General features: G+C 40.4%; 1 protein-coding gene across 1 annotated transcript in view; it reads right to left on the bottom strand.

Annotated features, from left to right (window-relative positions):
* Positions 1-11,982, bottom strand: part of LOC107711792 (voltage-dependent L-type calcium channel subunit alpha-1D-like) — a 112,774-nt gene extending 100,792 nt beyond the window's left edge. Inside the window, exons 1-3 of the mRNA XM_016516842.1 lie at positions 11,553-11,982; positions 8,675-9,023; positions 6,037-6,142 (exon numbers count right to left, since the gene is read on the bottom strand). Of these exons, the coding sequence (XP_016372328.1) occupies positions 6,037-6,142; positions 8,675-9,023; positions 11,553-11,580 (483 nt within the window). The 5' untranslated portion in view covers positions 11,581-11,982. The remainder of the gene's footprint in view (positions 1-6,036; positions 6,143-8,674; positions 9,024-11,552) is intronic.
* Between the last annotated feature and the right edge of the window lie 540 nt (positions 11,983-12,522).

The raw sequence follows: 12,522 nt of genomic DNA, 5'->3' as shown, positions 1-12,522 counted from the left end.
CGCCTCTGGCTTGCTTAGTTGGGGACACTTCATTTCCAGCGATATCGTTGACTTGATTGTAAATGATTGCAAAGATACTATTTAAACTGAACTGATGATGACATCACTGAATTCAATGATGAACTGCCTTTAACTGAAAAATTTGTGTTTACTATTGTCATTTTGCATTATTGACACACTATTTTCCTAATTAACGCTGTTCAGTTGCTTTGACACAATCTGTATTGTTAAAAGTGCTATATAAATAAAGGTGACTTGACTTGACTAATAGGGATTTCGCCTAGGGCATCAAAATGGCTAGAAACGGCCCTGCTCCTCTCACAAGTGCGCGGAGAGATTTTTCACCCGGCACCGGACAAAGTGGCTCTTTGGGCCTGACCCGTGAGAGGTTGAATTTAAGTGTTACGGGTTTGCCTCCGAGGGTGATTGAAACGATTCAAAATGCGAGAGCGGCTTCGATGCGCTCTGCATATGATAGGAAATGGAATGTGTTTGAGCTTTGGTGCGCACAAAGGCAAATTGTTCCTTTCACTGTTCAGTGGCAGAGGTATTATGTTTTCTGTAAGAACTTTTAGATAAGGGCAGAGCCTTCTCTACTGTTAAGGTTTATCTTGCTGCAATTTCTGCATACCATGTGGGGATTGACAGAAATACAATAGGTCAGCACCCGCTTATGTGCAGGTTTATGAGGGGTGCGTGGCGTCTGAACATGGTTTCAAAGCCGCTGATTCTGCCGTGGGATCTGTCAGTGGTCCTTAACGCACTCTCTCAGCCTCCTTTTGAGCCGATAGACAATATTGATTTAAAGTTCCTTTCGCTAAAGGTTGCTTTGTTATTGGCTCTTTCGACCGCGAAACAAGTTAGTGAACTTCATGTTTGTCGGTTCATAACTCCTGTATGCTGTTTGCTATGGATTTCTCGCGAGTAACTCTCAAGACGTATCCAGCATTTGTGCCTAAAGTGAGTGAGTCAGCTTTCGCCTGTAGACAGGTGGGTTTACTGGCTTTTCATCTGTAGCCTTTTTCCTCATCGGAAGAAGAGCAGCTTCATTGCTTGTGCCCTGTCCGTTGCGTCATTATGTGGACAGGATGAAGGGATTAAGAAGGAGTAATCAGTTATTTGTTTCATGGGCTAATTCTCATAAGGGTAAACCTATTTCTCGTCAGCGCCTGTCCCACTGGGTGGTGGAAGCTTTTATATTGGGTTATAATAGCATGGGTCTACGTCCTCCAGAGGGGCTGAGGGCTCATAGTACCAGAGGGTTAGCCACCTCATGGGCATTGTTTAAGGGCGTTTCAATTCAAGACATTTGTGCGGCGGCGAGCTGGGCTTCGCCACACACTTTTGTCAGATTTTATAGGTTGGACGTTACAGAGCCTTCGTTGGCACATTCCGTCCTAAGCGTATATTTTAAAAAACACTCGTAAAGAAGTTGTTTTTATTTTTCACATGTCTCCGTTCTATTCTGGGAATAGTGGAGGGCTTGCTTTATTATGTTATCGCACATCACTGAGTTGGTTGACATGCCTGCTTCGGACAGCATATCTGCAAAACGGGAGTTGTCTATATGCCATAGTGAGATACCGAACAAATGTTTGAAAGAGAACTTTAGGTTACTCACGTAACCCCGGTTCTCTGATAACATGAGTGAGGTATCTCACCACACTTCCCTCCTTGCAGCAGCAAGGAGAAGAGATATGCTGAGAATGAAGTAGGGACCACTAGCAGCGATATATATGAGGGAGGCGGGACTCCCGCATCACTGTCATGATTGGACTGTCAACTGACAGACGTGGTGTAATTGGTGCTTCCAGGATTGGTCATGCCCGAGGCGATTTCCATAGTGAGATACCTCACTCCTGTTATCAGAGAACCGGGGTAACGTGAGTAGCCTAAAGTTTGTGTGAAGCAGCATTTACTGCAAACTAAGCTGCTGTGAGATGCTGAAAACACTGGATCATGCTTCAGTGGCGTGCTTCACTCTGAAACTCACAGCTTGTCAGACTATATATTAGGGCTGCCCTCGACTAAGAATTTTTTTGGTCAACTAGTAGTTGTTCATTTTAAGCATTAGTCGACTAATTGCACGTTTATCCTTTAATTGCCTACATAGCCTAATAAGCACTCAAGCACACGCATAAAGCTTGCCACAGCGCACCGGCAGAAGTAGCCTAATGATTATGAATGTGTCAGTGAAAAACAGTAAGGAGACTGCATTAACATTTTAATAATTTGATAAACTAGTGCTTTCTTTGTTTTCGGTTTAAGTGATGAACTCAGCGACACTGACTCGTCATCTCTGCAGTAGTGATGCGCCTGTATTCATGTTTCATACAGATTACATAATCTGAGAATATTTGTTTTCCATTTAAATTGGTTCATTTGAAAGTAGACATTTCACTCTCTCTATATATTTTTTTATTTCTGTAAGGCGAAGATATACACAGAGTTTCGCGCTCAAGTTCACAGACCGAGATGGCTGAAAGCGCATCCTGTTTGCTTTCATTAATTTACAAAAGCACGTTTTGTTGTTATTGTGAGTTTACACAAATAAGCTAAAGTGACACTATAGCGCACATTTCTCTAGGTTAACATTAGATTGAGCGGCCATGTAAAGTTGCTAATACTCACATATTTCAGATGATAAGCCATATTTGAGTTTGATGAATGATAGGCGAGCGTTTGGATGTCCTGCCTGATGTAGGCTACTGTATTATCCTAGACTAGCCATTAACGATCTGTCCGTCACGAACTGAGTGACTTCGCCTGTGGAATTTTTTTTTATGCGACTAATAAAATTTTACGATTAGTCAACTATTAGGGGGCAGCCCTACTATATATTTCCTGTGGTTAAACTGCAGCCCTTGCAGTTTGATAATCGCTCCAACTGGCAGGTAACCCTGTTATATGTACAACCCAACGCGATTCTTACTCGCATTTGGTGCTCGGAAAATTGTTCATTTTGGACCCTAGATGAGATGCTAGAGGTGTTCTACACACAATCCATGCACAAAATACAGACAACTGCTGATTTTTGCTACATTCACAGAAATTCCAACATTGTCTTGGCTGTAAAATGCTTAAATGCACACTTCTCATGAAGTGTCTGTGTACTTGTCAGGTGATTAGCATGTTCCAACACACTGTCCCACGGTTCAAGGTTAAACTCTTCTAGTATAATTTCTTGATCCCCTTAGTCGCTCATCTCTGTCATCACTCTGCTTGGCAAAAGGCAGAAATGGTAAAGCAACTGGCAGGAAGCAGCTGTTTCTGGTGCTACACTGAATCAAGTTTGTGGTGATGTGGGGTAAGGGCTGGTGACCGTATGCAGGTTCATCAAGTGCTTCACTGGTGATCAAGCAGGCTAGATGCAACAGAACAGGCAGTTGGAGAGACCTTGTGGTTAATAGATCCAGTATCTAGCCTTGCATGGTTGGGGATGGAGATGAGAACACTGTGTTTCAGTGTTTGCGAATGTGGCACTATTAGCAGTCATGATCAATGCCATGACAGGCCTAATGAAACGAATAAGAGGCATAATGATAAACAGACAGTATTCTTCATTCAACAGAAAAACATGTGCTTCATGTCAGTGCTACAAACGTGAGCTTCAGTCTCAAACTACTACAGCAGCCACAAGCACTGCATTTGGCACTGGTTTCAATTATGCAGTCTCCAGGTGTGAAGTAGTCTTTGTTTGTGTGGCTCTGTCCAGTATGTGAGAGAATGCAAAGCCATCTGTCCAAAAAACTCAAGCTGAAACACAGTTGAGTCATGTAGAATTACAATGATTGAAACATACAAGCAAGTCAAAAAAAATTAAATAATAATAATCAAGTTTTGGAATGGTCAAGTCAAAGCCTAAACTTAAACCTGACGGATACAGCTAATGTTTAAAAGCCTACAAATGTCACTGAGCTGAAGTGTTTCTTTGAGGGGTGGGCCAAAATTGTAGAAAGAACTAAAGGAAGCATTTGGTTGCAGTTATTGCTGCTAATGGAGGTGTAAGCAGCTTTTCTACTAGATACTAGGTGTTAAAAAACTTTCTTTAATATGTATATTAGTTGAGTTTTCCGTTCACTTTGCGCGTTTATAGGTTTTGGTTAAAGTTCTGATGGAATTCAGTGTAAAAATGTGCAAAAGCACACAAAATCAGAAAGGCCAAACACTTATTTTCAGCACTGTATGCTTTGAATGCACTGTATGCCAAATAAAGTAGAGTAAATGATGTTGGATATATAGTGAGCAGGATGGTTTCAGCACCATGGACAGCTCTGATCGCCTACAGTAAATGATCCAGAAAATTAACCTGTAAAACTCTAGACTGGCATTATCAGTGCATTTATTTCAAGATTTTATGTACGCTGTATAATGTATATGATCCACTACTGCATAAGACAAAGTGGACATATTCAAGTTTTTTTGTATCTATATAGTGGTTAGTGTATGTGGGATGCTGTTAATTCCCATATATAAATAATGTATAAAACAATGGAAGTTTAGGCTACAGTGATAGTATGTAAGCCTACACAATAACCAGCCCCAGATGTTTCTCCTGAAAATTCCTTAGGAGTAAAAAAAAACAGACACAAGACACTCATCTGCGTCAGTGAGTGTAGCGCCACAGCATTAATAAAGGTTGCTCAATTAAATAGATAATTTTCTTGAAGGATTCTGATCAAAGATGTCTGAATTCATATTCAGATACAACTGAGATATGAAAAATATAATTTTTCTTTCCCATGAAGCTACTTCCACACAAACAACAGAGCAATTATACAGCATACATTTCATATACATGCAGACACAAACATGAGCAGCATGGATGAGCACCTTTTGAGTGTTTGCAAATTCACCTTTGGGCTTGTGTAATTCCACTCTAATTCACTCATCTAATCTCAATTAGCAGAAACTAATCCCACAACACAGCCAATGAGAAATCAGAAGAGACGTCACAGTACTCACCAAATCATCTGGCACGAAGCAGCTGTTTGTGATGCTACACTGAATCAGTTTGGTGGTGATGTGAGGAGGAGGCGCTGTGATGTGACTGTATGCAGGTCACTGTGGCGTCAAGTGGTTCGCTGGTGATCAAGCGGGCTGGGTGCACATATCAGGCAGTCGGAGGGGCTGTTGGGGTTTCCAGACCTTGTGCTTAATAGATACAGTACCTAGCCTTCTGAGTTGGGGATGGAGCAGATAACACTGTGTTCAAGTGTCTGCGTGTGTGGCACTATGAGTAATCATGATCAATGCCATGACATGCCTAATGAGATAAATAAGAGGCATAGTGATAAACAGACTGTCTTCCTCAGTCAACAGAAAAACATGTGCTTTGTGTCTGTGCTGCACACACAAGCTTCAGTGTAAAACTACTACAACAGCCACAAGCACTGCAAGCATGTTTAGTTCAGCTGAAGCACAGTTGAGGAATTCAGAATGACAGTGATTGAAACATACAAGCAAGTCAAAAAACAAGAATATTAAAGTTATGGAATGGCCAAGTCAAAAACATACAGTTCACGCTCAAAAGGCCACAAATGTCACTGAAGTTTTATCTATTGAATATAATGAATGCCAAATGAAGTTATGTAAATGATGCTGGCTATGTAGTGAGCAGGATGGTTTCAGCACCATGGACAGCTCCAGGCACCTACTGTACAGTAAATGGTCCAGAAAATGAACCTAGAGTGACATTATCAGTGCATTTATTTCAAGATTTAATGTACACAGTATATGAAAACAATATGATCCACTACTGCATGGATATTAAATAAAACCAGTGGTCTAGAAGATACAAATGAGATACTAAAGAGACCCTATTTCCACTTAAGCAACAGAGCAATTAAACAGCAGACAACTCATATACCTGCAGACACAAACATGAGCAGCATGGATGAGCACCTTTTGAGTGTTTGCAAATTCACCTTTGGGCTTGTGTAATTCCACTCTAATTCACTCATCTAATCTCAATTAGCAGAAACTAATCCCACAACACAGCCAATGAGAAATCAGAAGAGACGTCACAGTACTCACCAAATCATGATTAGTTGAGTTGGAATCGTCTTCAGGAAAGGGGATGTAAACAGCTAAGGCCACACAGTTGGCAAATATTGACAGCAGTATAAAGATATCAAAAGGTCTGGAAATAACATGTTTAAGGAGAAAAATGATAGCAGTATCATCCATTTCACAAATGATCCCAACCAATCAAACTTGATTATAAAGTAAAATTGCAATCTTTTGTGTTTAAAACTCTCAAAGCTGTAACCTATGTCATGGCAGAGATATTATGTGGCATTTTAGGCTCAATTTTATGTCATTTCTGTGTGACTAGTAATTGTTTCCAAACATTCCCACCACCCAATACTGGTCAGTCCCACTGATAGTCCTGCCCCAAACTCACATCAGAAGCTGACATGTCGGGCATGGTGAACTCCAAATGGCATTTTGGTTTCTTTGAAGGGCATTGCGGCCTCCCGCGGCATTGCGGTCCTTTTGCGCCACAGGAACACAGGAAGGGTCATTTTAAATCAAAGTGTGTAATATAACCCCTTAACGTGCCCTCCCTCAAGGCCATTAATGAGGCACATGCAATGGTCAGTTCAAGGTAATTCAAGTAATTTTACTGTTTAAGTTCACTTGACCCAGAGTGACGAGTCGTTTTAAAATCAGAAGGCCGAAATTCAAAGTTTCAAAAGGTGTAAAAGAATGAGGAAATGGCGCCGTCTTTCATTGCTCCCTTGTTCCAGTTGGCCACACTACCAGGCCGTCAATGTAAGTAAGAAAATAATTCTTAATTATTTTAAGATACTTTACTTAATTGGCTTGCCAGGTTAAATAATAAACAAACAAACATTATGAGACACAATTGCACTGCTCCCTCCAAAGTCCCCACTTCAAGGGCCATCCTTCGGAGTGAGCAGAGCACAGGGATTCTCAGTTCCCACTGGAATGTTGTTCTGCACTCGTATGATTTTCCTTCTTCTGTGGAACACCAAAACAATATTCTTTTTCTTTACATAACAAAAGTCAATGGGGTTCAAAAGTCTCGCTGACTCCATGAAGTTGGACCCCAATAACATCAAGCCTTGTTGGCGTTTTGTGTGTTTGGCAGAGGAAAGAAAACTATCCGGCTCATTGGAAATACGTGCCTCTGCCTACGTTTCTGCAGAACTTGTACCTATCATACGAAACGCTGCAGTTTCCAGTTGAAATTAACACTAGAGGCAGTAAAACTCTGACTCTTATTCCTTTATAACTATATTATAACATTATAACTTTCATTCCTTTTCACACAAATTATGATTTACAGTGCCAGAGTTTCTATTAAGAAAGTCTAATTTTCGCACACACACTTGCAGAATATTATGTTATGACCTCAAAACTATTTTAACATGCTGCACGATTTGAAAACTGATATTTTTGAACATTAGCATCACATATAGAGCTTCGTATGTATGGGTTTTCTAACACAGTAGGTTGCTCAGTGGCTCACGCGATACGGCGCTGCACTTGAGAGGTGAAGCACTCTGGTACGAATCCTGAGAAACTATGGTTCCCGGACATTTGAATTCTGAACTGCTGCAGTGCGTGCTTGAAGCAATGTAATAAAAACGCTGCAATACATACCTGTATCAACACAATAAAAACGTGGCTATGGTCATGTATTGAATGTGCATTTTAACTGCCGCCAAATGTACAATAAGGCACATAATATCTGTGTTTCAGAAACGTCACCACAAGCATCTGTTTTCAATGAGCCTGGGTTGAAAGAAAACCATTTACTTAAATTTTTTACTATCCTTTTAAATCAGTGGTCTCAAACTCAATTCCTGGAGGGCCACCACTCTGCAGAGTTTAGCTCCAACCAGCTCCAAATCACACCTGCTTGGAAGTTTCTAGTGATCCTGAAGACCTTGATTAGCTGATTCAGGTGTGTTTGATTAGGGTTGGAGCTAAACTGTGCAGAGCTGTGGCCCTCCAGGAATTGAGTTTGAGACCGATGCTTTAAATCAATAGCCAAGTCATGGGGTGAATGCAGTGTGTCGATAACTCCAGACTGCTAATTTGATTGTGTACATTAACACCTTTCCTACAGTTGAGTGTAATCGAAGATCACCATCCCCGCTGATATAAGGATACTTCCACTCCACTAGGTTAATGCACGCTCTGCGCACAGGATTATTGAGAGTCAGGCAGAAAAGTGCTCTTGGAGGTCTGCTGTTAGTGGTGCTTCCCTGTTTCTTGCTTTTGGCATATTGCTGGCGTTTCCTCTGGGCGAGCGAGCCGGCCGGAGCAGTGCTTGCAGCAGCAGAGAAGTTCATGGTTTTGGGGATGCCCTGAGACTGTCTGGCGGCATTAATCACGGCCTGCCAGGAGAGCGCGGCGGACTGGGCCGGCGAGTGATGGCTACCTGCTTGGAAGTTTCTAGTGATCCTGAAGACCTTGATTAGCTGATTCAGGTGTGTTTGATTAGGGTTGGAGCTAAACTGTGCAGAGCTGTGGCCCTCCAGGAATTGAGTTTGAGACCGATGCTTTAAATCAATAGCCAAGTCATGGGGTGAATGCAGTGTGTCGATAACTCCAGACTGCTAATTTGATTGTGTACATTAACACCTTTCCTACAGTTGAGTGTAATCGAAGATCACCATCCCCGCTGATATAAGGATACTTCCACTCCACTAGGTTAATGCACGCTCTGCGCACAGGATTATTGAGAGTCAGGCAGAAAAGTGCTCTTGGAGGTCTGCTGTTAGTGGTGCTTCCCTGTTTCTTGCTTTTGGCATATTGCTGGCGTTTCCTCTGGGCGAGCGAGCCGGCCGGAGCAGTGCTTGCAGCCGCAGAGAAGTTCATGGTTTTGGGGGTGCCCTGAGACTGTCTGGCTGCATTAATCGCGGCCTGCCAGGAGAGCGCGGCGGACTGGGCCGGCGAGTGATGGCTGGTGATTGACGGTGTTTCTGACCAGACAGGAGGAGCATCACTAGAGGCGGGAGCTCTGGTGCCACTGGCATAGTTTGCCCCTGAAAAACAGATAATAGAGGGAAAAATAATAATGAATAAATATATTTATATAAAATAGAAATTATATAAATATAAATATATACATTTAAATGCATGTAAATATTTTCAAAATATATATTGTATGAGTGTGTATTTATATACATAATAAATATACACAGTACATAACTTTTATTTTGGATGCGATTAATCGTTTGACAGCACTAATATATATATATATATATACACACACACACAAACATACAAAAAAAACATGTAGATAGAAGAGAAAAAGAATATAGCTAGAAAGCTAGTGTTAGAGTATTGTTTTTGTTTTTTTCTTTAAAGGGCTAGTTCACCCAAAAATTTAAATTCTGTCATTAATTACTCACCCTCAGGTCATTCCAAACCCATCTTCGGAACACAAATTAAGATATCTTGATGAAATCCAAGAGCTCTCTCTCTCCTTGCATAGACAACAAGGGTACTACCACGGTCAAGGCACAGAAACGTAGTAAGGACATCGTTAAAATAATCCATGTGACAATTTGTGTTCCGAAGATTAATTTGTGTTTAGATGAATGAAGGTCTTACTGGCTTGGAACGACATGAGGGTGAGTAATTAATGACAGAATTTTCATTTTTGGGTAATCTGTCCCTTTAAGAAAAAAAAATAGATAGACTGTTCGCGAGAGGCGGGAGCTCTGGTGCCACTGGCATAGTTTGCCCCTGAAAAACAGATAATAGAGGGAAAAATAATAATGAATAGTCTTTACATTTACATTTAGTCATTTAGCAGACGCTTTTATCCAAAGCAACTCACAAATGAGGACAATAGAACCAATCAAACCAACAAAAGAGCAATAAAATGCAAGTGCTATAACAAGTCTCAGTTAGCCTAATGCAGTGCACATAGCAAGTTTTTTTTATATATATATATACATATATATACAGTGTGTGTGTGTGTGTGTGTGTGTGTGTATATATACACTAATATATATATATATATATACACACACACACAAACATACAAAAAAAACATGTAGATAGAAGAGAAAAAGAATATAGCTAGAAAGCTAGTGTTAGAGTATTGTTTTTGTTTTTTTCTTTAAAGGGCTAGTTCACCCAAAAATTTAAATTCTGTCATTAATTACTCACCCTCAGGTCATTCCAAACCCATCTTCGGAACACAAATTAAGATATCTTGATGAAATCCAAGAGCTCTCTCTCTCCTTGCATAGACAACAAGGGTACTACCACGGTCAAGGCACAGAAACGTAGTAAGGACATCGTTAAAATAATCCATGTGACAATTTGTGTTCCGAAGATTAATTTGTGTTTAGATGAATGAAGGTCTTACTGGCTTGGAACGACATGAGGGTGAGTAATTAATGACAGAATTTTCATTTTTGGGTAATCTGTCCCTTTAAGAAAAAAAAATAGATAGACTGTATATTCATAAATATTTGTATTATTCATATATATTACAGTGCCACCCCCATCACAGACATCACTAGTCTGTTTTCACTTGTTATGTGATTGGTTGATGATGAATCACAGCTGGCAACAGGAGGAGTTCAGCACTGAGTGTAAAATCAAAACATGCTGAAGAAACCCGTACATCACTTTCAGTTTTTTGGCAAAACAAAATGAGGTATTTGACTCCAAAGCTGATTTTCTTTCTAAATGAAGGCAACATTCCTGGCTTTGTCCATGGCTGGCATTAGATGATCTGTAGTGGTTTTGTATGTTGGTTTTAAACACCTAGTTCACAACTGTCCTGAATTAGATTTTTTTTTATTTTATTTTTTGGTGAAATCTGCCCTCCAAACCAAAATTGTAATATACTGATATATTGAGTGTTTCCATAAGTAAGTAACTCTATTCTTGCATACTGAATAGCATTTAAAAGGAAGTGAAACATTGTACCATCAAATATCAACATCGATTGAATTATTTTACAATCCAGAGTCCAGAGCTCACACAGGTGTCCTTAAGGTGTAGTTCATCACATCATGTAGCCTATATATGAACAAGCACCACTAACCAGAAACAAAACAAAAAGTCATTCAATACAGGCCGTCTGCATTTTCAACACTATATCTATTTTTTAAAGCACTTCAAAACAAACAAACTTCTTTCTCTGTCAATTGTTTGGACATGACACTACAGATAGCCTACGTTTTGAGGCCACTACTTAATACGAATTGATTGTGTAAAGCAGCTTGTAATACTCTTGAATCAAACAATGTCAACGATGGACACTGTGTAGTGGTAATACTTCACAATAAGGTTCTACTGCATTAGGTATCTGATGATTTTACATATATGTCTTTCAGTTTATATTTTATTCGACATCTACTCAAACCTGTCACCATAATACTCGCGCATAAAGACTAGCATGATGTGCACTGAATTCTACACAACTTTAACACGGACATACTCTTCACTTTTAAATTCAGTGTCACCAGTTTAATTAAGCCCTTTTAATATCAAACGAATTCAATATGCAGAAACTCGTCCATAAGTCACATCTAGATGTTTGTGTTTACCTTCAGTCGGTTCCTCTGGCTCGTCCATCTCCTCCTCCACATTGAAAATGTTTCTATTATTTGCTATATTCCAGTTCGCGTGGCTACATTAAACCATCTTATCTATCATGTTTTGACTGGTGTGTATGCTGATGCTGATGTTGATGCTGATGCCTTGAGCTCCACGAGCGCATCTTCGCAACATCCGGGTGTCGAGGACGCGTTTCACTCCGCGATGAAGATTAAATCCACCGAGCGCCATTAGAAGCGATCACATCTAATGATGCCTCACTGCCATCCTCGAAGATCCCTAGAGCTCCAGACAGTCTAGCAGGAATGTTATTCTAATCGACACAGCGGACCACATTAGAGAAACCCGAGCACAGTTTTTCTTTTATCCCCACCCCCGCGCACTCGCTGCAGTTGTGCGTCTGTTTTAAATTAAGGCCGTGTTCGGGGAATATTTAATTACCTTTGCAGGACATCTAACAGGCTTTTTCAACAGGTCACCTAGCCTATCCCAGGCTTTTGACACTGAGTAATGTTGCTGATCTGTGTTTAGTTCAGACCTTGGCTTCATAAAGTCAAGGTGAGGCTATTTTAATTTTCAGATGAAAGTAAACTGAATATAAACTTTACCTCGTATTCCCAGTATGAACGCCATTCATCTCTCTCACTAAAGCAGCTCATTCGCTGAGTGCATGCTGTTTTCTGCTCGTTATTGCCATAAGTGTAAAGCACAGAGCGTATGCGAGTGTGGGGTTGGATTACCTGTTTGTAGCAGATAATCCCGCATAATAATCCTCTGACTCAAGCCTTCTGTGCTACTGAGCTATTCTAGAGCGGACGCGAATAAAGCGCACTCTAATATTTCATTAAAAACTGTTCTATCTGATTATGACCATGTTTTACCATAAACCATCTCAAATGCAGCTACTGTAGACAAAAGTCAAATAAGAAGTAGGCCCCATATTTTAGGCCATTTCCATAT

This window comes from Sinocyclocheilus rhinocerous, unplaced genomic scaffold (assembly GCF_001515625.1).
Source record: "Sinocyclocheilus rhinocerous isolate Xijiao unplaced genomic scaffold, SAMN03320098_v1.1 scaffold958, whole genome shotgun sequence".
Taxonomy (NCBI): domain Eukaryota; kingdom Metazoa; phylum Chordata; class Actinopteri; order Cypriniformes; family Cyprinidae; genus Sinocyclocheilus; species Sinocyclocheilus rhinocerous.
The sequence above is the reverse complement of the archived record's forward strand: the minus strand, read 5'-3'. Positions and strand labels throughout refer to the sequence as shown.